The sequence below is a fragment of the Equus quagga genome, chromosome 13, assembly GCF_021613505.1.
Source record: "Equus quagga isolate Etosha38 chromosome 13, UCLA_HA_Equagga_1.0, whole genome shotgun sequence".
In the NCBI taxonomy this organism is placed as follows: domain Eukaryota; kingdom Metazoa; phylum Chordata; class Mammalia; order Perissodactyla; family Equidae; genus Equus; species Equus quagga.
In genome coordinates, this window is record NC_060279.1 from 99,348,837 (window position 1) to 99,375,367 (window position 26,531).

The 26,531-nt window shown below is 41.7% G+C and overlaps 2 protein-coding genes across 6 annotated transcripts in view; both read left to right on the plus strand.

Annotated features, from left to right (window-relative positions):
* Positions 1-26,531, plus strand: part of LOC124250390 (uncharacterized) — a 91,755-nt gene that overhangs the window by 22,870 nt on the left and 42,354 nt on the right. Inside the window, 6 exon segments of the mRNA XM_046682187.1 lie at positions 6,844-7,151; positions 8,351-8,444; positions 17,562-17,620; positions 20,430-20,556; positions 22,029-22,121; positions 22,932-23,182. Coding sequence (XP_046538143.1) covers positions 6,844-7,151; positions 8,351-8,444; positions 17,562-17,620; positions 20,430-20,556; positions 22,029-22,121; positions 22,932-23,182 — 932 coding nt within the window.
* LOC124249851 (neurotrophin receptor-interacting factor homolog) lies at positions 7,038-24,867 on the plus strand. 5 transcript variants are annotated; one of them, XM_046681321.1, is made up of 8 exons: positions 7,038-7,151; positions 8,282-8,444; positions 16,807-16,937; positions 17,061-17,296; positions 17,562-17,620; positions 20,430-20,556; positions 22,026-22,121; positions 22,620-24,867. In XM_046681321.1, the coding sequence occupies exons 5-8, from the start codon at positions 17,606-17,608 to the stop codon at positions 22,913-22,915; spliced, it is 534 nt and encodes a 177-aa protein (XP_046537277.1). In that variant the 5' UTR covers positions 7,038-7,151; positions 8,282-8,444; positions 16,807-16,937; positions 17,061-17,296; positions 17,562-17,605; the 3' UTR covers positions 22,916-24,867. The 5 variants fall into 5 exon arrangements, with proteins under 5 accessions (XP_046537277.1, XP_046537276.1, XP_046537280.1 ...); XM_046681320.1 differs by lacking the exon at positions 16,807-16,937; XM_046681324.1 differs by lacking the exon at positions 16,807-16,937 and having other exon boundaries at positions 22,029-22,121.

Sequence of the window (26,531 nt, forward strand, 5' to 3'; positions counted from 1 at the left end):
GCAATTCTTTATTCATGAAAACCAGGTGGTTTGTTCAGGAGTTTCCCTAAGTACGGATTTTGCTGATTTTACTCCCTTGATTTCATCTCATGCTCCTCTATCCCTGGTATTTCTTGTAAATTGATACAGCTAAAGCCTTTCAGTGATATTAGGTGATATGGTGATATTTTTATTCATTTACTTTTTCCTCATTATTTAGCTGGAATGTTTCTCTAAAGTGAAACTTACTTTCATCCACCATTTGATATTCAGAGATTAAATGCATGCAAAAGAGGGAGGATAAATGTTTGATTCTCTTTACTCACTAGTTTTCAACACAACGCAGTTTCCTTAGCATCCTCCAAAGGTAACTAATGAGGTTGAGTATCATTACACACTAATGAATTTAAATATATTTCCCACTTTTCAATTGGCTGCAGTTATTATTAATACTGGTATCCCATCTTTGGCTAGTGAGAGCCTCTTTAAGTTGGTTCCTGAGTCTTTTGATGGATGCCAATAGTTTTCATAGATTCTTCGATTTCTGATATGACAAGACATTCTAAATTCATCTTAAACATTTGTTGCTCCAGATACAGTGTCAGCCACATTTTAAAGGAAGCCCAATTTATTTTAGTAAGAGATGATATTTAAAGACCAAACTATGGGAGTTAGGAGTGCTCAGTGCCACTTGGTTGATAATTTTTTCAAAGCTTTTCAGTTTAAGGAGATAGGAAATATACTTCAAATTCTGTTCCACAGGGCTGTTCTTCAAGCTCACCGATTTCCACTTGTGTTTCTTTTTCTGAAAAGTCTGCTTTTCAGCAACAACAATTACTCATTTTCATAGCCCACAATACACACACAAAAGAATAACAATACTAACATGATCACTAACAATATGGTTTCTGAAAGCTGTTTAAGATTTTTCATCTGTTCTTGTTCTCTTTGTATATCCCACTAATCAGGTTCTTCTCCCTTGAAACAGGTCCTCTCCATGTGGTTATGCCATCAAGTCAATACACAATCAGAATCAGCTGTTTGATTTTGCTTTTGAAATTTAGTGAAGATTTCTTGAAATTTATTTTTGTTGTAAAGTTTTGTACATTATTTTCATGATTCTAAAGTCAAAATCTATTCAGAGAAATCTAGCTTTAATCTCTTTCCTTCACCATTAGGAATCTTTTTTGTTTGTTTCTGGATGAATAAAATTCCATTGTGTGTATGTATACATGCCACATTTTCTTTATTCATTCATACATCGACGGACATGAAGGTTGCTTCCTTGCCTTGGTTATTGTAAACACTGCAATGAACATGGGGGTGCATATATCTTTCTGAGTTAATGTTTTTGTTTCCTTTGGGTAAATACCCAGAAGTAGAATTGCTAGATCATATAGTAGTTCGAGAAAGGAGAAGGCACACCAGGCCTCACAGGGCTACATAGAGAGCACTAGTGTCAGTCAGGAGGCAGAAAGGAACAAGAGGAAAGCCTAAGCCAAAGCCTTTACCGGGGTTTCCATGGGAAAGGCAAGGCAGGGCAGACTGGCCTTAAGATTGGCAAATTTGAATAATTCCAGCTGTTAAACACAAGGTAACAGGCTCAAAATGGAGTCACTTATGCTCAACCCTACTTCTGCCTATAAAATCTCTTGTCATGTATAGCTCTTCAGAGCTCCTGTCCATCTGCTAGATTGGATGCTGCCTAATTCATGAATCATTGAAAAAAGCCAACAGGATCTTTAAATTTTATTCAGTTGAATTTTATTTTTTAACACAGCAGTGGTCTCTGGTTGCCTGGTACCTGGTCCTGAGATGATTTAGAGCAGGGGAAATATTGACTTAGTGTAGTTGGATAAGGAGATGGTTGGGATGTACAGACTCTGGTCTGGTTGGTTTGTATATGAAAGGCGTGCTTCTGGTCAATCCCCTTGCTCTCTCTAAGAACTGGTCAGCCCTAGGAGGAAGCCTCTCCCCGGGTCTGTAAGGCTCCCAAATGCCAAAGCATCAAGAATACAGACAGTAAGAAAAAATAGTTAATCTAATTGGCCCTGTGACGAATGGATGCCAAATAGAAAAATACAGAATCTAAGAAAACACAGTTGCATACATACAACAGAACTACACTCACCAATAAAAACTAGCTATTGATATGTGCAGCAACTTGGATGGAACTTAAGGGCATTATGCTTAACAAAAATCCAATATCAAAAGGTGCATTTTGTATGGTTCCATCTGTAGAATATCTTCAGAATGACAAAACCATCGAGATGGAGACCGGATTAGTAGTTGCCGGGAAAAAGGAACATGAGTGGCGTTACATGAGTGTGACCATTAAGGGATAGCAGAGGGAGTTCTTCTTTGATTATGGAGCTGTTCTGGATCCTGTTTGTGGTTACAGGAATCTATACAGGAGGTCAACTTGCATAGAGCTATGCAAACATACACAAGTGTACATACAAACTGGTGAAAATGGAGTAAGGCGTGCAGCCTGGTTAAGTGTTGTACAATGTCAGTTCCTAGTTTTGATAGTGTACTACAGTATATGTCACTAATGGAAGAAGCTGGGTGAAAAGTTCACGACTGAATGTACTATTTTTGCCACTTCTGGTGAGTCTGTAAGCATTATGAAATAAAAAGTTTAAAAATAATTTAAAAAGTAAAAAAATAAAAAATGTCAGTCAGTGCCGATCCCAGCCCAATCTAAAAGCCTTATTTTTTATTTTTTGTCCCCGTGGATTACACTGATCACAGATCTGTGATCACAGACTGCTGATCACAGAGTAATGCTGTCTTCAAATATGCAGGCCTAAGGTGGCATCTCCCATGCAAACATAACAAAACCAAACAGAGGCTGCAAGCGGTTAGAAGGACGATGGTTTGTCTGCAGTTTCGTTTCCTTGTACAAGTACCTTTCACGAGCAGCTGAGGCCTCAGCCTTTCCATCCTCTCACAGGCCACTGGGGCACCACACCTATGGCTCCTGCTCCCACGCAACCACTGCCACCACCGCCCTGAGCGGAAGGTGCGAGTGAGCGTCAGGGCTGTTGCCTCGTGCTCAGCCTCCCCCCAGGATGGCCCTCTCAGGACGACCTCTCCCTACCCGACTATGCTGCAGCCTGCGAGCAGGCTCTCGGTGGGACCAAGCGACTTAGCCTGTGGGCAGCCTTCGCGCACGCGCGGTGCTCTGACCATGCTCAGTGGGCGTTGTCTGTGTGACGTCTGCTCGGACAGGTTTGAAACGTTCTCTGGGAGCGACGGCCCCAAAATTCTGGGAAAGAATCCTGATTAGCGTCAGCAGTTTGAGAAGCTACATGTTGACAGAAGCTGTGGGAGTGAACAAAGTCAGCCATGTTCTGAGAGATGGAGCTTTGGTGATTGTGAAGTCATTTTAAGTTTTTCTTGAGAGACATGACGGGATAGAAAATCCTTGTCTTGAAGGATGAAAGACTCAAAAATGAGCCGCAGAGAACACCCCTGGGAAACAACAGCACTAGGTACTCAGAGAGTGGACGTGAAAGCTCCTTTTAATTCCAGCCTGGGGGGGTCTTACGCATCAATCCCAGCCTCAAGGGGTCACAGGATTCTGCTGTGTTGGGCTCAAGAAACCTGCAGCCTTGGCTTCCCCAAGGCTTATCACTATGGCTTGAAGTCACTCAGGCTCGAAGCAGGTCCTGGTAGCAACCATAAATCCCTTCCAGGATGAAGGAAAAAAAAAAGAAGAAGATTGGCAACAGTTGTTAGCTCAGGTGCCAATCTTTAAAATAATAATAATAAATTAAAAAACATAAGGAAATAAATGACTGAGGACCAACTTAGACTGGATCTTTGAGTGACAGAAAAACTTCAGTCACAGGGTCTGCAGTAAGGAATTTAAATTATGTTGGGAGAGAAAGACATTTAAACTCTTTGATACAGTGACAAAAATAGAGGCTGAAATTCAGCTAGAATTTGGTTCAAATTCTGTTATAAAATATATTAGTGATGTGTCTTGAAGCATTTTAATTTTGCTCTGAAAGCTTCATTTTTCCTTATCAGTAAAAAGAGAATAAAAACCTCCTCTTTATGTTTGTTATCAACAATTACTTTATGTAAAGAACCAGCCGGACTCTAAGAAAGGCAGCTTTAAACCAGAGAAAGAAGAATGGAATGGACCTGATGAAAACAAGCAATTTGGTGTGAGAGGGTAAGGATAGAAATGTATAATAGTGATTTGAGGAGAGGAATCCTGTATGGAGGAGAATGTCCATAAGGAAAGGAAAGATTTCAGCTGGAAAAGAATACAGTGGAGGCATATTCAGAGCCTACAGGGCCAAGTATTGACCTGAGAGCCTTGAAGAACTGAAAAGGACACTGGATGTGGACTTTGAAGTTAGGCTGACTTTGGAATTATATAGCCCCAAAGAATATTGCAATGCTGAAGCAGAGAAAGCTCTCATCTTCTAAAGCTTGTGATCAAATATAGTTAAAGTCAAAATTTTGAGAAAAATAATGCTTATGATGATTTGTCCCAAGCTAGGATTGCCAGATCAAATACAGGATGCCCAGTTAAGTTTTCATTTCAGCTAAACAATGAATAATTTTTTTTAATTTTTTATTGAGTTAATGATAGGTTACAATCTTGTGAAATTTCAGTTGTACATTATTGTCTGTCACTAATGTTGTAGGTGCACCCCTTCATGCTTTGTGCCCACCCCCACCCCCCTTTCCCCTGGTAGCCACTAATCTGTTCTCTTTGTCCACATATTTAAATTCCTCATATGAGTTGAGTCATACAGAGATTGTCCTTCTCTATCTGGCTTATTTCACTTAGCATAATTCCCTCAAGGTCCATCCATGTTGTTGCAAATGGCACGACTTTGTTCTTTTTTACGGCTGAGTAGTATTCCATTGTATATATATACCACATCTTTTTTATCCAATCATCTGTTGATGGGCATTTAGGTTGCTTCCACGTCTTGGCTGTTGTAAATAATGCTGTAGTGAACATTGGGGTACATGGGACTTTTGGAATTGCTGACTCCAAGCTCTTTGGCTAGATACCCAGTAGTGGGATGGCTGGATCGTATGGTAGTTCTATTTTTAATTTTTTGAGAAATCTCCATACTGTTTTCCAAAGTGGCTGCACCAGTTTGCATTCCCACCAGCAGTGTATGAGGGTTCCTTTTTCTCCACAACCTCTCCAACATTTGTTACTAGTTGTTTTAGTTATTTTTGTCATTCTAATGGGTGTAAGGTGATATCTTAGTGTAGTTTTGATTTGCATTTCCCTGATGATCAGCGATGATGAACATCTTTTCATGTGCTTATTGGCCATTTGTATATCTTCTTTGGAGAAATGTCTGTTCATGTTCCTGCCCATTTTTTGATCGGGTTGTTTAATTTTTTGTTGTTGAGTTGTGTGAGTTCTTTATACATTATGGATATTAAGCCTTTGTCGGATGTATTACTTGCAAATATTTTTTCCCAGTTAATGGGTTGTTTTTTTGTTTCAATCCTGTTTTCCCTTGCCTTGAAGAAACTCTTTAGTCTGAGGAAGTCCCATTTGTTTATTCTTTCTATTGTTTCCCTTGTCTGAGAAGACGTGGTGTCTGAAAAGATCCTTTTAATACTGATGTCAAAGAGTGTACTGCCTACATTTTCTTCTAGAAGCCTTATGGTTTCAGGTCTCAGCTTTAGGTCTTTGATCCATTTTGAGTTTATTTTATGGCTTTCCAGTTTTCCCAGCACCATTTGTATGCCCTCAGCTGTCCATAGATGCGTGGTTTTATTTCTGGGCTTTCAATTCTGTTCCATCGATCTGTGCACCTGTTTTTGTACCAGTACCATGCTGTTTTGCTTACTGTAGCTTTGTAGTATGTTTTGAAGTCAGGGATTGTGATGCCTCCAGCTGTGTTCTTTTTTCTCAGGATTGCTTCAGCAATTCGGAGTCTTCTGTTGCCCCATCCAGATTTTTCTTGGGACTCTTGCCTTTAGAACCTTGAGCTACAAGGTAAGATGACTGAGGCTACTGTGCTATTAAGAAGCTCAAACTAGCCCACATAGAATGAGCCCATGGAGAAATCCTGAGATTACATGAAATAAGAGAGATGTCCAGTCAGCTCCGAGTTGCTCCTGGACCTCCACACTGTTCCAGCTTCAGCTATCCTGAAAAGCCTGCGCCAGAACTGTCCAGCCAGGCTGCTCCTGAATTCCTGACCCAGAGAAACCATGAAAGATAATAAATGACTGCTGTTTGAAACCATTAAACTTGAGAGACTGAAGATACAAACAGAAAATGCCAGATCATATATGACAATGGAACTCTGACCCACAAACTCTGCAGCAACCAGCTGGTTTCCAACCGGGAAACCAAACTCCAACCTCGGCAGCAATCAGTCCAGAACAGTCAGGACTTGGTCAGTGACTTCCTTTCCCTATTTTTTGCCTCTGCTTCCAACTCAGGGCCAACGAAAGAAAGCCAAATACGGTCTGCAAATCAATCACATAAGATGCACTACTTCTGGTTAGCCCACCTCCAGCTTCTCTGTACCAGTAACCTCCAGTCAGAGCACACCTGAAGTCTTCCCTTTTTTCACTAGGAAGCTTTCCCACTCCCCAGCCTGCCTTTGAGTCTCTGCCAAACACAAGTGATGGTGGTTGTAATGTCAGTAATTTGAAACAGCCTAACGGTAACAAGGTAAGACGTTAATTACATAAGTGGCATGTAGAATTTACAAAATATTGTGGAAGAACACAATGTTCAATATATGTTTGATTTAAAAAGTAGGTTAAGAAGACAAATATTTATGTGAAAGGATGTAAGCTGAAACATAGCTATGTCTGGATGGAGAAATTACAGGTATATTTTATTCTTGAGTGTAGACGGCGGGTGGAGGCCGGTGTTTGTTTCTGGACTGGTATGTCCAGCCCCGGCAAACGGGACGTTCCCAGGTGAAACTCCGAGCTCACCTGAGCTGGCCTCGCCACGCCCCCGCCGCGCCTTGGGGCAGGGCTTCGCGCGCGCCCCCGGCCTGCGCAGGGGCTTCTGGGAGACGTGGTCCAGCGGCCCGCGCCCCCTGGACTTTGCTGGCGGCCCCGCGGTTGGGCCGGGCTGGATCCGCGGGACGGCGGCCCGCGAGGGCCCTGTGGTGGCCTCCGTGCCCAAGACCTCCAGGCGGACGCCTGGAGAGGTGAGTTCTCCAATCTTAGGGGATGAGGGCGGTGGTAATAGCGGGAGGTCTCCGGGTCGCGCGAAGGGGCACAGGGAAAACCCAACGTCCAGGGGTCGCGGAGTCCCGCGGGAGACGCAGGGGGCGCCTTGGTTTTATTGAGAAGGGGGCGTATGGCTGCGACTGTGTCCCCCCAGATCGGTCGGCCCCCATGCATCCCTGGGTTGGGGGGGCAGCAGCCAGGGGTCCTTGGATTCAGGGGGCAGCCCAGGCCGGGCATTTTGGTTTGGGGAGCAGCTGGGACATTGCAGCCCCAGGTTGGTGGAGTGAGGATAGTGAGGCAGCTTCTAGGGTAGCGTCTGGGGCTGTATGTTCTTAAGTGTGGGGGCGGGAGATGTGTGCATTCTCAGGTTAGGGAAATGGGGGCAGGAGTTAGGAAGTGGGTGCCCCTGGGTTTGGGATGTAGTGGGGGTCATGAGTCTTGGTCTTTAGAGTTATAATGTGTACTGGCATCCCTGGGTTTGGAGGTGTGGCTTGGACTTTGAGGAGGGCGGACCACAGTCTTCTCTGTATCCCCGCTCCTGTGAGACCACCTTCACCTCTGACTCAGAGGGCTTTTCCGTAAGTGGGTCAAGGGGTGTGTTATCAGAGGGATGGCCAGATTGTCCTGGACACCAGGGCCGGCTGTTCCTCCAGCCAGGTCCTATGTGGATTGCCAAAGGACTCCCCCTACTTTGCATCTGAGAAACCCCAGAGCACAAAGAGCTCAGCAGCTTCTCTAAGCTCCCAGGTGCTGTGGAGTTAAATGACCTTCCTCTGGGGACTTGTGTCGGGGATGGCAAAGCTGGGAATATCACACCTTGAATCACCTCCACAGGTATCTGCAGAAGAGGATTCTCCACACCCTTGGCCAGAAGGGCTCTAGAGGGCTTGTTTCCCCTTTATTGTCCCAGTGGCAGTTTTAGTCCCAGGTGTTAAAGATGGAGGTGTCCCAGCTGTGAATTTGCTATCACGGCTTGACCCCTGAGTCACAGGCCTGGCTGAATCTCTGCAAAGCCCCTCTGAGTGCAGTGGTTGTGGGATGCGCATGCCCTAAATTCTCTGTGGTTCTGCTGGTTGAGGTTGGCTCCTGACTTTTATTTTCCTTTTAGGTAAGGGTGGATCTGCAGACACCGGGTATGAGGACTTCTGGCATGTGACTCCGTCTTCTTTACCCCCAGCTCCTTATTCTGCCCTTTTGGGAATCTGCTGGCCTTGAGAGATCTGTGAAAAGAGGAGAAAATGGCTCCTGGGTTCCTGGCAGCAAGACTCCCAGTGAGTGGGATTTACCCTCCTTCATGCAGGAATCCCTGTCCCCAGTTAGGTGATGTGTTTGTTCACTGCCTTGCAGAGCCCTCGAAGGATCTAAGGCAAACGTGAATCATGGCACAGCTTTGGGAAACTCCAGGGGAAAGCCCACTCTCCCTCCTCAGTTCCCCGCCACTACCACCCCTGCTACCACATCAGAGCCCTTGGCACGCCTTCGCCTTTGCTTTCCATTGATTTAGTCCGCAGTGGTTCAGCCTCTCTTGCACATGCCCTAGTCTGTGCTCTGTACGTTGGGAAATGCTGTCTTTTCTTGAGGGCTTGTAGGTCTTGTGAGATTTGTTTTGTTTTTTCCTTACTGCAATGGATTTTAAAATTTAAATAGTATCAAGTTTACAGAAGAATTTAAAAAATAATACAAAGAACTCCCATATGCCCTTCACTCGCATTCATCAATTGCCAACTTTTTGCCTCAGTTACTTTATCATTCCGTCTCTGTGTGTATATTTACCATTTTATGCATCATTTGAGGATAAGTTGCAGACATCATGTCTATTACTGCTAATTACTTCAGCATGCATCTCCTAAAAACAAGAACAGTCCCTTAAATAACCGTAGTATAATTTAGAAAATTTAACATTGATACAATACTATTGTCTAATCTCCAACTCATAATCAAAATTTGCCAGGGCCAGCCCCGTGACGTAGTGGTTAAGTTTGCACACTCCACTTCAGCAGCCCAGGGTTTCACTGGTTTGGATCCTGGGCGCAGACCTAGCACCACTCATCAAGCCATGGTGAGGCGGCGTCCCACACAGCACAACCAGAAGGACCTACAACTAGAATATACAACTATGTACTGGAGGGCTTTGAGGAGAAGAAGAAAAAAAAAACAGATTGGCAACAGATGTTAGCTCAGGGTCAATCTTTAAAAAGAAAAAATAATTGCCAATTGTCCTAATAAATTATTTATGGCTTTTTTCCCCATTATTACCTCTCTTTAGTCTTCTTTAATCTGGAACACTTTCTTAACGTTTCTCTGTCTTTATTGATCTTGACATTTTTGAAGAGTGCAGGCCAGTTATTTTGTAGAATGTTCCTCAGTTTGGATTTGTCTGAGGGTTCCTCATGATTAGATTCATGTTATACACTTTTGGTAGGAATAACACAGAAGCTATTCCTCAATGTGTTGTTTCAGATGGCACATAATACTAATTTGTTTCATTACTGGTGATACTAACTTTAATCACTTAGTTAAGATAGGGTGTGCCAGGTCTCTCCACTGTGAAGTTCCTGCTTGGGGGTTGAAGAGGAAGGGAGGAGATCTCTTAAAGCCAGCTGCCACTATCATGTGGACAGCATATTAAAGTGCGGACAGAGAGGGAGTAGAATCTAGCATGGGAGGCAGCCATAGAGCTCCAAGTAAGAGTTGATGGTGTTCTGGACCAGAATAGCAGTGGAGATGGAATGAAATGAAAATGTTCGAGAGCTATTTAGGAAGTAAAATCAGTGGGATTAGGTGATTAATTTAAGGAAGTGTCAATACCTAGACTTCTGGGTTTTGCAACTAGATGAATGGTGGTATGATTTTCTGAGATAGGAAATAGAGAGGGCACCAGATTTTGGCAAGTATGTGTGAAAATGGGGAATCAGGAAGTGTGTCCATCAGGATCCCAGAAGGAAGCAGATAACATGCTCAAGGGATGGCTGAGGAGACCTTCATTAAGGGACTATTTAAAAGGGTTTCAGAGACCATTGTGGGATGGTTTCAGTGTCCCTGAATCAGCAACAGAATGGAGCCCTTACCACCACAGGCTGAAAGGGCCAGGAAGGAGCGCAGTTCTTGGAACCTGGTTTCTTCTTTGACCGTTTGGTTATTTAGAAGTACATTGCTTAATTTCCACGTATTTGTGAGTTTCCTAAATTTTTTTCCTGTTATTGATTTCTAGTGTCTTCCATTGTGTTCAAAGAACATAAACTTTGTACTATTTCTATAATTTTAAATGTATTGAGATTTGTTTTATGGCCTAGCTTGTGGTTCATCCTGGAGAATGTTCCATTGTGATTGAAAGTTCCAATATACTTGAAAAGAATGTATATTCTGTTGTTGTTGGATGGAGTGTTCTATACTTGTCTGTTACGTCTAGTTGGTTTATAGTTTCGTTCAAGTCTTCTATGCCCTTGTTGATCTTCTATTTAGTTCTATCTATTATTGAAAGTGAGATATCAAAGTCTCCAAATATTATTATTGAATTATCTATTTCTTCCTTCATTTCTGTCAGTTTTTGTTTCATGTATTTTAGTGCCCTGTTACTAGATGCATGTATATTTATAATTGTATATATTCCTGATGTATTGAGCATTTTACCATTATAAAATGTCCCTCTTTGTCTTTAGTAACAATTTGTGTTCAAAGTGTATTTTGTGTGATCTTAGTATAGCCACTCTAGCTTGCTGTGCTTGCCATTTGCATGCTTTTCCATCTATTCCTTCTTTTTACGTATAATCAGCTTGTATCTTTGAAACTGAAGTGTGTCTCCTGCAGACAGCAAGTACTTGGATCGTGTTTGTTTTTGTAATCTAGTTGGACAATCGGCCTTTAGATCGGATGTTTTAGTCCATGCACATTTAATGTTATTATTGATGTAGTTGGATTTACATCTGTCATTTTACTTATGTTTCTCTATGTCTTGTGTCTTTTAGTTCCTCTATTCTTCTTTCAGTTTTGTTTTGCATTAAGTGGATATTTTCTAAGGTAGCATTTTAATTTCTTTAGTTATTCATTCACTGTATTATTTGAGTTATTCTTTTGTTGTTGCTCTGAGGCTTACCATACACATCTTAATTTATCCAAATCAGCTTTCAATTTATACTAGCTTAATCCTAGTGATGTATAGAAACCTTGCACCTTAATAGATCCTATTTCCTCTTCTCCCTTCTTGTCCTATTATCGTTATGCATGTTACATCTCTTAATGTTACAAACCCATCTGTAATAATTTACTGTCTGTAAGAATTTACTTTTCCATCTGTAAGAATTTCTTAAGTCTGATACAGCTTTGCTCCTACTCACCTTCTCGGTGGTGTTACTGGCATAAAATGTATCCATGTTACATTTCTGTATGTTATAGGGCCAAGAATTCATTATATGCATATTATTTAACTTGATTCCTTTTTAAATTAGTTAAGACAGGAAAGGAGAAAAATATGCTCTTAAACTTTTTTTATAATTCCATAGTTACCTTTACCAGGGCTCTTTGGTTTTTGCGTGGATTTGAAATACCATCTGAGGTCACTTGCTTTCAGCATCAAGAACTTGCCTTAGTATTTCTTGTGAGGCAGTTTGCTAGCAACAAATTCTCTCAGCTTTTGTGTATCTGGAAAAGTCTTTATTTGGCCTTCAATTTTGAAGGATAACTTTGTTGGATATAAGATTCCTAGGTAACAGTTTTTTACTTTGACCACTTTGAATATTTTATCTTGCTGCTGTCTGGCCTCCATTATAACAGCCGGTCTAAAAGCTGTTAATCTTATTTTGGTTCCTATGTTCGTAATGAGTAGTTTTCTTTTGCTGCTTCCAAGATTTTCTCCTTGTCTTTGACCTTCATCATTTTTACTATGATGTGTCTGTGGGTCTCTTTCCATTTAGCCTAGTTGGAGGTAATTGAGCTTTCTGGATGTGGAAGTTAGTGTTTTTTGATAAATTTGGGGAGTTTTCAGCCATTATTTCTTCTAATATTTTTCCTGCTTCACTATCCTCCTTCTGGTACTCCCATTACTTGTATGTTGGTGTGCATAATGGTGTCCCACAATTCTTTGAGGCTGTCTTCATTTGTCTTCATTCTTCGTTCTCTGTGTTCTTTGGTTTGCATAATCTCTATAATCTATCTTCAAGTTGGCTTATTCTTTCTTCTGCCAGTTCTTATCTACTGGTGAGCCCCTCTGCTGAATTTTTTATTTCAGTGATTGTACTTTTTGACTCTAGAATTTTCATTTGTTTTTTTTAATTTATGTCTCTTTATTGTTATTCTCTATTTGGTGTGACGTTGTCATCATATGTTACTTTACTTCTTTTTTTGTTATTATAAAAAACACATAACACAATCCAGCAATCACGCTCCTTGGTATTTACCCAAAGGAGTTGAAAATGTATGTCCAGACAAAAACTTGCACACACACATGTTTTGAGCAGCTTTATTCATAATTAGCAAAATTAGGAAGCAACCAAGATGTCCTTCAGTAGGTAAATGGATAAATAAACTGTGATACATCTAGACAATGGAATATTATTTAGCACTAAAAAGAAATGAGCTATGGAGCCATGAAAAGACGTGAGGGAACCTTAAATACATATTACTAAATGACAGCCAATCTGAAAAGCTACATACTGTATCATTCCAACTATATGACATTCTGGAAAAGGCAAAACAATGGAGACAGTAAAAAGATCTGTGGTTGCCAGGGGTTTGCAGGGGAGGGAGGGGTGAATAGGCAGAGGATTTTTAGAGCAGTGAAAATACCCTGTGGTGCTATGATAGTGGATACAGGTCATCATAAAGTTGTCCACATCCATAGACTGTACAACACCAAGAGTGAACCCTAAGATAAACTATGGGTTTTGGGTGATAATGATGTGTCATTATAGGTTCACCAATGGTAGCAAATGTACCACACTGGTGAGGGATGTTGATAAAGGAGGAGGCTATGTGTGTGTAGGGGCAGGGGGTAAATGGGAAAGCTCTGTACCTTCCCTTCAATTTTGCCATGAAGCTAAAATTGCTCTAAAAAATAGCCTTTTTTTTTTTTTTTGAAGTTTAACAGAGGTTGTCTCCAGGGAGAGAGACGGGAAGAGGTAGACTTGTCATTATATGTACTTTTACACGAATAAACATGCATGCATAATACCTTTTCAAAAATAAAAATAAAAATTCTTGGAAAGGAAAAGCTCTTTGAACCAACAGGAGTTTAGGAAAGAGAAAGTTTATTTATTTATTTCATTCTGTTACTTTAATATGTAAATAATTTATATTGTCTATAGTATTATTCATTCTGAAAGAAACTTTACAACCCCTGTGATGGAGTACAAAGAAATAGCTTTCAGGTTCAAAAGGCTGTCACTAAAAGTAATTCTATAGGGGCTGGCCCCGTGGTGGAGTAGTTAAGTTTGCGTGCCCTGCTTCGGCAGCCCACGGTTTGGCTGGTTCAGATCCTGGGTGCAGACATGGCACTGCTCATCAAGCCATGCTGAGGCAGCATCCCACATGCCACAACTAGAAGGACCCACAACTAATAATATACAACTATGTACCGGGGGGCTTTGGGGAGAAAAAGGAAAAATTAAATCTTTAAAAGTAATTCTACAATCAACAGAATCCAGTTTTTTGGTTAGCTGGGTTGATATGGGACAGCATATTCTTCTTCTGTCTGGATATCTTCACTTGAGTATCTTACAGATTTTGAAATCCAACACATTCAAAATCGAAACACTTATTTTTCACCTTTAACACACACTCCTTTCTGTTTACCATCTCAGTACAGAGGTGCCCAAGCCAGAAACTTGGGCATTTATCATTTCTTCCTCTTTCTGACCCTCACATCTAAATCCTATTGATTCTGCCTCTGTAATGCCCAACAAATTTATCCCCATTCCCCATCTTAGTTGCCAGCGCCTTTGGGCCTTTGCTAACTTTATTTCAGGAGCGTCTATTTGGTCTCCCTGCCTCCATTCTTTCCTCCACAGAGAAGTGATAGTTTAGACAGCAGATTTACAAAAATGAAAAGTCTTTTTATAGTAGCCAAACATTGATTAGGAAATTAAATAGTGGAGAAAAGATTCTGTTCACAAAAGCAACAAAAATATCAAACATATTGCCTTGAAGCTAAGAAAAAACATGCAAGATCTTTAAGAAGAAGGCAATAAATTCCCTGAGGGACAAGAACATTATTCGTTGTTCTTAGATTTTAAGAGGTGATTTAAAGTTCTAGATGTATTTGGAACAATGTGAAATGCTTTTAAGGATATTATGCAAAAAATAAATGTTCCAGAACTTGCTGGGAAATACATGCATATAACACACACACAAACTGTTAGCAGTGTCCAGACTATCCCGTCTGTGAAATACACGGACATTCAGTAAGCTGTTACATTCACCCCTCTCTGTGTTGTGGTTTTAGATCTAAATTTCTTTTTTTACTGAGTTAGAAGTACAAAGGAACAGTAGAAAAATTATGACAGCCTTTAAGGTAGCAAGAGTAATACAATCAGGTTTATAAATCAAGAAATGGTAGACTGTCAGGGATCTTGGGTATCTTTCAGTGAATTTACTTTTTTATTTATTTATTTTTTTGTGAGGAAGATTAGCCCTGAGCTAACATCTGCGCCCATCATCCTCTACCGTGCGTGTGGGACACCTCCACAGCATGGCCTGATGAGCGGTGCGCAGGTCCACACCCGGGATCTGAACCCGCGAACCCCAGGCCGCCAAAGTGGAATGTGCGGAACTTTAAGCACTCGGCCATGGGGCCGGCCTGGAGTATTTACTTTCTAAAGGCTTTATAACCTTTATTATAAATGTTAATGAACAAAGTAATTAGAGAACTTTGGAAAATCTAGAAAAAAGAAACTCATAATTCCACCGGGTTTAATAAAAGAATAGGAAGTAGAAAGTAAAAGGCCCCGCATTTCCCCAAAGGTAATCATTGTAAAGGACTTGATGTCTCTTTCCAGACATCTTTTTGCATTTGCTTCTCAACCTACATGGAGGTGTGCACATAATTTTTAAAAATGAAAATATTAATCTGCAGTTTGCATTTTTTCTCCAAACATCGTAACATGAACCTCTTTCTAAGGTAATCTATAATGTTATCTTCTCTGTGAAGAAATTTCAAAAACTGTATTATTGCATAACTTTGCTAACTAGAGTTTCTTAGAATCAGTATAACTTCTTAAATTTTTGCAAAGATTTTTTTTTCTGAAGAAGATTTGCTCTAAGCTAACATCTGTTGCCCATCTTCCTCGTTTTCTTTTCCTCCCCTAAACCCCAGTACATAGTTGTATATTCTAGTTGTAAGTCCTTCTAGTTCCTCTACAGCCACCGCCACAGCACAGCTGCTGGTGGGCAAGTGTTTGGTTCTATGCCTGGGACCCAAACCCAGGCTGCTGAAGCAGAGTGCCCTGAACTTTAACCACTAGGCCGTCAGGCCTGGCTCAAGAAAGATTTTTTGAGTGAGATGTAAATTGTATACAATAAATTGTACAAATCTTAAGGCGCATCTTGATGGATTTTTACATATACGTGCACACCAATGAAACCACTACCCAAATAAATGCATAGAATATTTCTGTCACAGAGTTCCCTTTGTGCCCCCTCCCCATCAGTTTCCCCCGTAGGCAACCACTGTTTCTGATTAGTCTTGTCTATTCTAGAATTTTGTATAAATACAAATTGTATTCCCTTCACTCAACATAATATCTGTGAGATTCATCTAGCTGTCACCTTAATGTTTAGTTCTTTCATTTCTTATTCTATAGTCTTTACTCATTTAAAAACAAAGTAGCATAACATTTTGCTTGTTAAACACACTGCTTGTTAAAAATAGAAGAATACAATTGGGTATAAAGTTGAACATGAAATTAGCCTGTGCCAATTTCCCATCTAATGCATTGACCATCGTTTACATCTATGTAAAATTGTCATACTTGAAAAAACTTACCAAGTGCATCTTAACAGAGTTTGGCTGCTTCCCTGTGAAGTTATATTACAGTTGTCTGTCTTTGTCAGTATGTACGGAGCTGCCTCCTTCTTCAGCAGGTACTACGTGTCGTGTGGTCAGGGTGGATGTACTTTCAGAGGATTACAAATGCTGCCACAGTAAATACCTCTGCACTCATATCTTCATGCGCTTGGGCAAGTTTTTTATGTAGAATTGGAATTGTGGGGCCAAAGGTGTTCTGTATATTAAAAAACATTTTTTAGGGAACTGAATTTTTTTTATTGAGAATTAGCTGACACATGATAAACTGCACATATAAAGTGTTTGATTTGCTATATTTTGACGTTTGTACACTCATGAAACCATCATCTCAATCAAGGTCATGAATGCACCTGTCGCCCCAAAAGTTTCCTTGTTCACATTGTAGTCCCTGCTTCCTGACCTCCCTGCCCCTCAGTTTGATGGGTATGTCAGATTACTCCCCCCAAGAAGGCTGTGCCCATTTATGTTCTCACAGCACATGGGAATTATTGTTTTCCCATGGTCTCACTAGTGATAAGGTTTTCAGATTTTAAAACATTTACTGATTAATAGTAAAAAAGATAAACTCAAGAATTTGACAGGTTCACTTTTTGAGATTGTGAATTTATATCCCAAAGTGGGAGGTTTCGAGGAAAGCCTCATGGAGGAGGCTCATTGCTGCCTTGTGACTTGATCAACCCGTGAAGCTACAGTCCAAGGGAGGTCAGGTCTGGGTGCCCTGAGGAAGTAGGGCCATGCCTTGCACACGGTAGGTGCTTAATAAATGTTCGTTGCCTTAACTGTGCTTTAGTCTAGTTAACTGTGCTCTCGCTTAGACTGAGAGGTCCAGGAGCCAGCCTGATGTCTGGGACGTCTCCTCTCCTGCCTACAGGAAAGCAGCTGCCTGAGCAGGAAGGCAGCAGGGGATCCCTGCCACACAAGAATTCCATCTTGGGCGGAGACGACACCTCCAGAAACTCCCTCTGGATGTTCCAGGTGGGGTGTGGAGAGGCTGAAGAGAGATCCCCCAGCACAGCCCTGGGGCTGAGGGGATTCCCCTCCTAAATAGGGAGGGCAAGATATGCGAACGTGTGGAAGTTGGAGAGACGGCGAAGGCTGAGGAGAAAGGTGAGAGTTAAGGCATCACCAGGCGCATAGTGGGTATTCGGTAAATTTTTGGAAGGAGGGAAGAAGAAAGAGTCTGGGTTCGAGGGCCACCTATAAAAGTAGAAAGAAAGGAAAAGACATCCAGGGGAGGGCATGTCAGGTAATGATAAACAAGACCAATGTCACCAGCTGAACACAATGTGCCCCCTTCTCCCATCTCGATGACTAAGACGCTGGTCTGCTTCAGTGAGCCAGGTTCGGTTCTCTCTGCTTCTTTCTTCCCCAGCACTGCCTTGTGAGGGCTCTGCCCTCCCTCAGGAAGAGGAGAAAATGCCCGAAGTACAGGTAAGTTGCAGTCCACCTTCTCTCTCTGGAAATATCACCCCCATAGCTCATTTTAGGGGCTGGGGAAGGAGAGCAATGTAACACACATAGCATGCTGGCCTGGGCTAGACATATGTTACTCCATTGTCTCTATTTAATCCTCAGAACGGCTGTCTGAGCATTGCTGGTAGGAGTGCAAAATGGTATAATATACTTTGGAAAACAATTTCAGAGTTTCTTATGAAATTAAATACATACTTACATTGACCCAGAAACCCCATTGTTGGTATTTACCCAGGAGAAATGAAAACATATGTCCACACAAAAATCTGTATGTGACTATTCATAGCAGCTTTATTCATAATCATTCCAAACTGAAAACAACCCAAATGTCTATCAGCTGGTAAATGGATAAACAAAATGTGTTAATCCATATAATTAAGAACTACTCGGTAATAAAAAAGAAGGAACAAACTACTGATACCTATAACAACATGAATGAATTTCAGAAGCATTACACTGAGAAAAATAAGCCAGAGACAAAAGAGTGTTTGCTATATAATTTCACGTATATGAAATTCTAGAACAGGTTAAATTAACCTATACTGACAGCAGATCAGTGGTTGTTGGAAGAGGGGCAGGGATCAACTGGGAACAGCATAAGAGAACTTTCCGAGGTGATGGAAGCAATCTATATCATGACTGGTGTGTGAGTTACACAGGCGTATCCTTTTGTCAAAACTCATTAACTGGAATACTTAAGATTTATGTAATTCACTATGTGTAAATTGTACCTAAATTAGAAAAAATTTGTACACAGAAACAACATAAAAACAACTTCCTTCTCAAAAAAAAAATCTGTTTGGTGTTGGGGACATGCTTATTTTAGAGAAGAGGAAAGAGGATCAGAGAAGGTAATTTTTTTTTGTCCAGCATAATCTGTTTGGCCTCTTAGACTTTGCACAAAAGCGCCGTCTAGGATGCCTTGCCATCCTGCTCGCCCCCACCAGCTCCCATCACCCCCACGCTGTGAGTCACCAGCTCTCTGGAAACCCCCCTGTCTACATTCTCTATTTCACAGGCTTAACATATATGCCAAGAGACCCGGCTGCTGGGCTGTGACGCTGTCTGTTGTCTGATGCTTGCACCACCCCTTCCTCCCCCTCATGGCTGTTCTAGGCCCTCCCCTCTCTCTTCCTGCTCTGAACAACCCCTCCCCAGGAGGGAACCCCACCTTCCGAACACTATTCTGACTTCCAGTACTGTAGATTCGTTTTGCCTGATTTTGAACTTTATTTAATGGAATCACACAGCATGTACTCTTTTGTTTCTGGCTTTTTCAATATTATGTTGTGAGATTAATCCGTGTTGTGGCATGTAGTTGTCATTTGTTCATTTTCATTTCTGTATAGTGATAGTTTCTAAAACTTTTTGCTTTTAGGATCCCTTTACACTTTTTTTTTTTTAAAGATTGGCACCTGAGCTAACAACTGTTGCTAATCTTTTTTTTTTTTCTGCTTTTTCTCTCCAAATCCCCCTAGTACATAGTTGTATGTTTTAGTTGTGGGTCCTTCTAGTTGTGGCATGTGGGACGCCACCTCAGCATGGCCTGACAAGCAGTGCCATGTCTGTACCCAGGATCCAAACCAGCGAAACCCTGTGCCTCTGAAGCACAGTGTTCGAACTTAACCACTCAGCCACCTGGCAAGTCCCCCCTTTACACTTTTAATAACAACTTTTCTTATGTGGGTTATCAATATTACCATATTAGAAGTCGAAACAAAATTTTTAAATATTTATTAATCTATTCAAAAATAAATCCATTACATGTTAATACCACATTTTATGAAAAATACTTACTTTTCCAAAACAAAAAAATTTATAGAGAAGAATGGAAATGTTTTACATTTTTGGTATTAATTAATAGCTGGCTTAATAGAAGACAGCTGGAATCTCACACCTGCTTCCACATTTTCTCTGTTCCAGGATCACACATCATGTAGCCTCTGGAAGACTCCTTGTATGCTTGTAAGAGAATGAGAGTGAATAAGCCCAATAATATCTTATAATTATTATGAAAATAATTATTAACTTTACAGACCCACCCATCAGTGTCTCAGGGAACCTCAGGGGTCCCTGGACCACACTTTGAGAACTGCTACTGAATATTGATCTTTTATGTGACTATACCACCGTTCATATAGCCTTTCTACTGTGGATGTGTGAATGGGATTTGGGGCCCGTAATAAACATTGTTAATACATAATCATCAGAGAGAGGTTCCCTAGATTGCACATTTCCTTACTGTTAATACATGTCTTACACCTTATCACACAACTGTCCACTTCCTTTTCTTGCCAGCTGGAATTCACCACCTCCCTTTCCTCTGTTCACATTCTAACCATCCCACAAGTCTGGTACGTGGCTTTCTCCATGGCACCTGCCTTGGTGGCCCCAGCGCACCCTAGACTCCTCCTCTTTGGACCCTTCCCTGAGTGAATTCTCAAGCTTATTCTCCTGAGTCGTAGAATGTGGTGCAGACAGCACCTCTGGAATTGGGTAGCTTTCGGTGTACTCTGATTGAAATTTGAGTCTTCTCACCAAAGAAACCTTAAGGGTCGGAGAGTTTAGAAATGTGCCTCCTGTATCTTTTCCATCTTCTTTGTAATATAACACAAACAGATGCTTGGATGCGTGCCTAAATTAGCCTAGCTCAGGACCCTGGAAACTGCCAGGACCACTTAGAGATGTCAGAATTCACTGGTGCTTGTCAGCTACATTCCTATGTGGGAATGGGTGTGTCTGAGGGTGACTCTGTTTGTTGTTTTAGGAGCTGGTGACATTCAGGGATGTGGCTGTGGACTTTACCCAGGAGGAGTGGGAGCATCTGGACCCCTCTCAGAGGCACCTGCACAGACAAGTGATGTTGGAGAACTATGGGAATCTCATCTCCTTGGGTGAGAACAGCATCTCAGTGGTTCAACTGTATGGATTAAATCCTGAGGGGATTTGCATTTGGGGGTCCACGTATTCCAGATCCGTTATGGCAGTGGGGTCAGACTTGAGATGCATACAAGTGCCTGAGACGATGGTTAGAAATGCTGGTTCCTGTCCAAATTAAAGGAGACTAGAGAGACACGATAACTAAATGCGATGCTTTATCCTGGATAAAAATATCCAGGTGAGCCAGCCCTGATGGCCTAGCGGTTTAAGTTCAGCATGCTCTGCTTTGGCGGCCTGGCTTTGGTTCCTGGGTGCGGAACAACATCACTTGTCTGTCAGTATCCATGCTGTGGCGACGGCTCACATAGAAGAACGAGAAGGGCTTACAACTATGCACAACTATGTACTGAGGTTTTGGGGGAGAGAAAAAAGGAGGAAGATTTGCAATAGATGTTAGTGAAGGGTGAATCTTCCCCTGCAAAGAAAATAAAAAAATACGGGAAAAGAGTGCTAAAAGGGACATAATTGAGACAATTGGCATTATTTGCAAATTCACTGTGGGTTAGATAATAATACTGTGTCAATGTGAAGGTTCCTAGCTTTGATGGCTGTACTGTGGTTATGAAGGAGGAAATATATACTGAAGAATTTAGTCCTAGAGAGCCATGGGGCCTGTGACTTTCTCTCAGATGGTCTAGAAGAGAATCCCATGTGTGCGTAGAGAGACTAATAAAGTAAATGGGTCAAATAACAACAGTTGGTGAATACGGGTTCAGGTTCTATGGGTGTTCTTGGTGTTACTCTTTTTTTTTTTTTTTTCCTTTTTCTCCCCAAAGCCCCCCAGTACATAGTTTTATATTCTTAGTTGTGGATCCTTCTAGTTGTGGCATGTGGGACGCTGCCTCAGCGTGGTTTGATGAGCAGTACCATGTCCGCGCCCAGGATTCGAACTGACGAAACACTGGGCCGCTTGCAGCGGAGAGCGCGAACTTAATCACTCGGCCACGGGGCCAGCCCCTTCTTGGTGTTACTCTTGCCACTTTTCTATAAAATCAAAGCTTATCCAGAAAAACCCATGTCCCTGGCTTCTATCACCAGGGCTAGTGCTTCAGTGGATTTGGGATGGAGTCTGCATTTTTGACAAGTCTCTTCAAACCACACTTTGCACAGTGCTTCTCTGGCAGGCACAGAATCATTACTGCCTGTTCAACTCATTGAGAATTATTACTGTGTTACATTGCAAATGGGCCTCTTCACTGACATCCCCTGGAACTCCTGGAACCCTTTTTGTTTTGGGAAATATACGTATATGTATGTCTATATAAATATAGGTAAATTTAAATGTAATATTAATGCGTAATGGATTTTTTCACCTTTTCCAGTCTTCAGAGGACCTTCACGAATACCAAGGGCTAAGATTTGACTTGTGGGAGGGTTCTTGTCCACATCACAGTGCCCTAATCCTTGGGTCTTTCCCCTCAAGCAGGGCATTTGCTGCCCAAGCCAGAAATGATCTTCCATTTTGAACAAGAAGATGATGTGTGGGTGGAAGAAGAAATACCAAGACGCTCCTATTCAGGTGAGAACCAGTCGGCCAGGAGTAAATGCCATCAATAACCCTATGAATCCATGATCAGTGGGTGTCAACTTTAAAAATATATATTATTTGACTTTTTATGCTGATAATTTAATTGAAAATATTTGAACGTTTATTTGATTAGAGATAAATATCTTTTTTAATAAAAACATTAAATGCCCAAGTTCCTCAAATGCTCTTGGTACCAGCCTTACTATCTTAGTGGTTCCTTATTAAAATTTTTGACAGATATTCACTCCACAGTTGTATGAAAGTTATGTTTTTAACTTTTTGATAATTATACTTTGGAAGCATTAACCCATTTGTAGCTCACAGAATTTGACTCAGTGTTTCTAATAGTATTTAGTTTCCTTGACTAATGAGAAGGTCCCCAGTATCTTCTCCTTCCCCTTGAAGCAAAAATGAAAGACCTAAAGCCAGGAGGACGGAGACCAGCAGCCCAGCACTCGTCCACTCAGTGAAGTTTCTTTGTCTTGCCAGGACTTCCTGAGTGTGTCCAGGAGCCCCGTGCAGCCAAAAGCTCTGCTCCCTTTCATCACCTAGTTTTCTTTGTCCCAGGAGTCAGGGATGAGAAGGATAGGATTCTCCCTTGGCCTCCAAGAGAAAAACCCTATAGCTGTCCCCATGGTGGCCAAGACTTCCGACAGCTCAGAAACCTTCTAATTCACCGGCGAACCCAGACGGGAGAGAAGCCCCCTCCGTATTATGGGTGTGGAAAAGCGTTCACAGAGAGGACAGCAGACCTTAACCTTCCTGTGCTCCTCCCGGGAGAATAGCCCTCCCAACGTACAGAGCGTTCCAGAGTCTTCACCTTGGGATCTGCCCTAAGAAGGCACAAGAAGGAGCACAGGGGAAAGAAGCCTCACACATGTGAGGAACGTGGGAAGCACTTCAGCCGCAGCTCCAACCTGCCCATCCACCGGCGAGGACACACGGGCGAGAAGCCCTTCCGCTGCTGTGACTGCGGCAAGGACTTCAGCCGCAGGGCAGCCCTGCAGATCCACCAGAGCGTCCACACAGGAAGGAAGCCGCATGCCTGTGAGGTGTGTGACCGGGGCTTCACCTCACGCTCAGCACTGGCACGGCACCAGCAGGACCATGCAGGGGACAAGGCCTAGGTGTGTGACACGTGTGGCCGGGGCTTCAGCCGGAGAGCCAGCCTCTACCTGCACCAGTGTGTCCACACTGGGGAGAGGCCGTTCCACTGTGAGGCCTGTGGCATGCGCTTCAGCTGGAGCAAGGACCTGGGCATCCACTGGAGGGTCCACACAGGAGAGCGGCCCTACAGGTGTGGGGCTTGTGGGAGGGACTTCAGGCATCACTCGGCCCTCAAGAGGCACCAGAGGGTCCACACAGGAGAGAAGCCCTATCCCTGTGCTGTGTTTGGGAAGGGGTTTAGTCAGAGAGTTCACTTGCGGACGCACCAGAAGGTGCACTGTAGGGAGAGGCTGCCCAAATTGGGCTCCATTCATGCAGGTACCTTCCAGAGCCAGGGGGAATGCCAGGGCATGGGTGCTGAGGTGCACGGCATGGCTCAGGCATAATGGTCTATGGCATTTGTGAGTGTGTATACACAAAAGAGCACAGATCACAAGTGTGCAGGTTGATGAATTGTCACAAAGTGAACACACCTGTGTCCACACTTGAACGGAGAAACAAAACATTTCCATCTCTCCCAAAAGACCTCTGCATTCGCCTGTCCATTCTCTACCCCACAAGGGAATTACTCTCCTGCCTTCTAAAGCCTTAGTTTTACAAGTTCTAGAATATCACATAAGTGGAATTACACACTATGTAATCTTTCGTGTAGGACTTTGCTCAACATCTGTAAGAGTCATCCATGTTGTGTGTATTCAGAAGTTCATTCATTTTGTCACTGAGTAGTATTCCTCTGTATGGATGAACCACTGTTTGTCCATTCAGCTGTAGAGGGACATTTATATTTGAGTTATTTCCAGGTTTTTGTCATTAGGAATAAAGCTGCTGTGAACATTTGGGTACGCATCTTTGTGTGGACATATACTTTCATTTCTCTTGAGTATACTTGAGTATATACTTAGGAGTGGAATTGATGGGTATTCTAAAACTTTTTAAAAAACTTGTCACTTTTTAAAAAACTGGGCTTATTAAAGTCCTGAAATACATGGTTAATTTTCACTACATGTCAATGTACAGAAAATAATTATGCCATCTAAGAGTGTTATCTTGTACATTGGACTTTTACATGTACTTGGAAAATTTCCAACAAATATAGCAATAGAAGAGTGTAACAAACGTCATGTAGCTTCAACAATCAATTCATGATAAATTTTGTTTCCTCTATTCCAGCCTCCTCCCTCACACTCAATCCTGAAGTGTTTAAAGCAGATCCTAGACTAGGATATTGTTTCATCTTTAAATACTTTAGTGTACATCTTCAAAGAATAAACATCTATTTAAAAATATGTTTTTCAAAGAATCACCCTTGCTTCAAAACCAATTTTTTTTATTGAGGTAAAATTCAGGTAACATAAAATTCGCCATTTTAACCACTTCGAAGTGTACAATTCAGTAGTTTTTAGTACATTCACAATGTTGTGCAGCCATCAGCACTGTCTAATTCCAGAGCACTTCCATCAGGCCAGAAAGAAACCCTGTTACCATTAAATAGTCACTCCCCATATTCCCCTCCCCCAGCCTCTGGCCACCACTAATCTACTTTCCATCTCTATAGATTTCCCTATTTGGGCATTTCATATAAATGGAATCATACAATATGTGGCCTTGCATGACTGGCTTCTTTCACTTACCATCACGTTTTCAAGGTTCATCCATGTTGTAGCGTGTACCAGTACTTCATTCCTTTTCATGGCCCAACAGTATTCCATTGTTTTGATACACAACATTATCCATTCTTCAGTTGATGGACATTTGAGTTGTTTCCGTTTTTTGGCTTTTGTGAATAATGTCACCATGAAAATTCATGTACAAGTTTTTCATTGAGCATATGCTTATAATTCTCTTGGGTGTATCTGGAGGAGTGGAATTGGTGGGTCATGTGGTCATTCTGTTTAACTTTTTGAGGAACTGCCAAACTGTTTTCCATACTGGTTACACCATTTTACCTTGCCACCAGCAGTGTATGAGGGTTCCAGTTTTTCCACATCCTCACCAACACTTGTCATTTCCTGTTTTTGTTTTTGTTTTTTTGATCCTAGCCATGCTAGTGGCTGTGAAGTGGTATCCTATTGTGGTTTTGATTTACATTTCCCTAATTACTAGTGATCTTGAACCTTGTTTCATGTGTTTATTGGTCATCTGTGTATCTTCTTTAGAGAAATATCTGTTCAAGTCCTTTGCCCATTTTTATTTTATTTTATTTTTTGAGTAAGATTAGCCCTGAGCTAACATCTGCTGCCAATCCTCCTTTTTTTTTTTGCTGAGGAAGACTGGCCCTGAGCTAAAATCCATGCCCATCTTCCTCTATTTTATATGTGGGACGCCTGCCACAGCATGGCTTGACAAGCGGTACATAGGTCCGCACCCATCATCCAAACCCGTGAACCCTGGGCCACTGAAGCGGAATGTGCGAGCTTAACTGCTATGCCACCAGTCTGGCCCCCATTTTTATTGTTTTTATTTATTTATTTTGCTGAGGAAGATTTGCCCTGAGCTAACATCTGTTGCCAATCTTCCTCTTTTTGCTTGAGGAAGATTCACCCTGAGCTAACATCTGTGCCAATCTTCCTCTATTTTTGCATGTGGGATGCCACCACAGCATGGCTGCTGACAAGCGGTGTAGGTCTGCACCCGGGAATCAAACCTGGGCCACAAAGTGGAAAGTGCCGAACTTAACCACCAGGCCGTGGGGCTGGCCCCCTCCTTTGCCCATTTTTAAATTGAATTGTTTATCTTTTGTTGTTGAGTTGTAAGAGTTATTTATATAATACCAGGCCCTTATCAGAATATATTCTTGCAAATATTTTCTCCCATTCTTTGAGTTGTATTTTCACTTTCTTGTTGGTGTCCTTTGACATTTGTTGGCATAAAGTTATTTATAATATTCTCTTATAATCCTTTTTATTTTCTGTGAGGTCAATAGTAATGTCCCTGTTTTCATTTCTGATGTTAGTAACTTGTGTCTTCTCTTTTTTTCTTAGTCCATTTAATGGTTTATCAATTTTGTTGATCTTTTCAAGGAACAGACTTTTGGTTTCATTGATTCTCTATTGTTTTTCTATTCTCTGTTTTGTTTATATCATTTCCAATCTTTATTGTTGCCTTCCTTCTGCTTACTTTGTGTTTCTTTGCTCTTCTTTTTCTAGTTCCTTAAGGTGGAAGATTAGGTTGCTAATTTGGGCTGTTTCTTCTTTTGAATGTAGCAGTATACAGCTATGACTTTCCCTCTGAGTA

What these genes read in the sequence shown, in the direction of transcription:
- LOC124249851 (XM_046681321.1), top strand. An exon ending in TGGGAATCTCATCTCCTTGG is followed by an intron (nt 20,557 to 22,025) that starts GTGAGAACAGCA and finishes TTTCCCCTCAAG; the next exon opens with CAGGGCATTTGCTGCCCAAG. An exon ending in ACCAAGACGCTCCTATTCAG is followed by an intron (nt 22,122 to 22,619) that starts GTGAGAACCAGT and finishes TTGTCTTGCCAG; the next exon opens with GACTTCCTGAGTGTGTCCAG.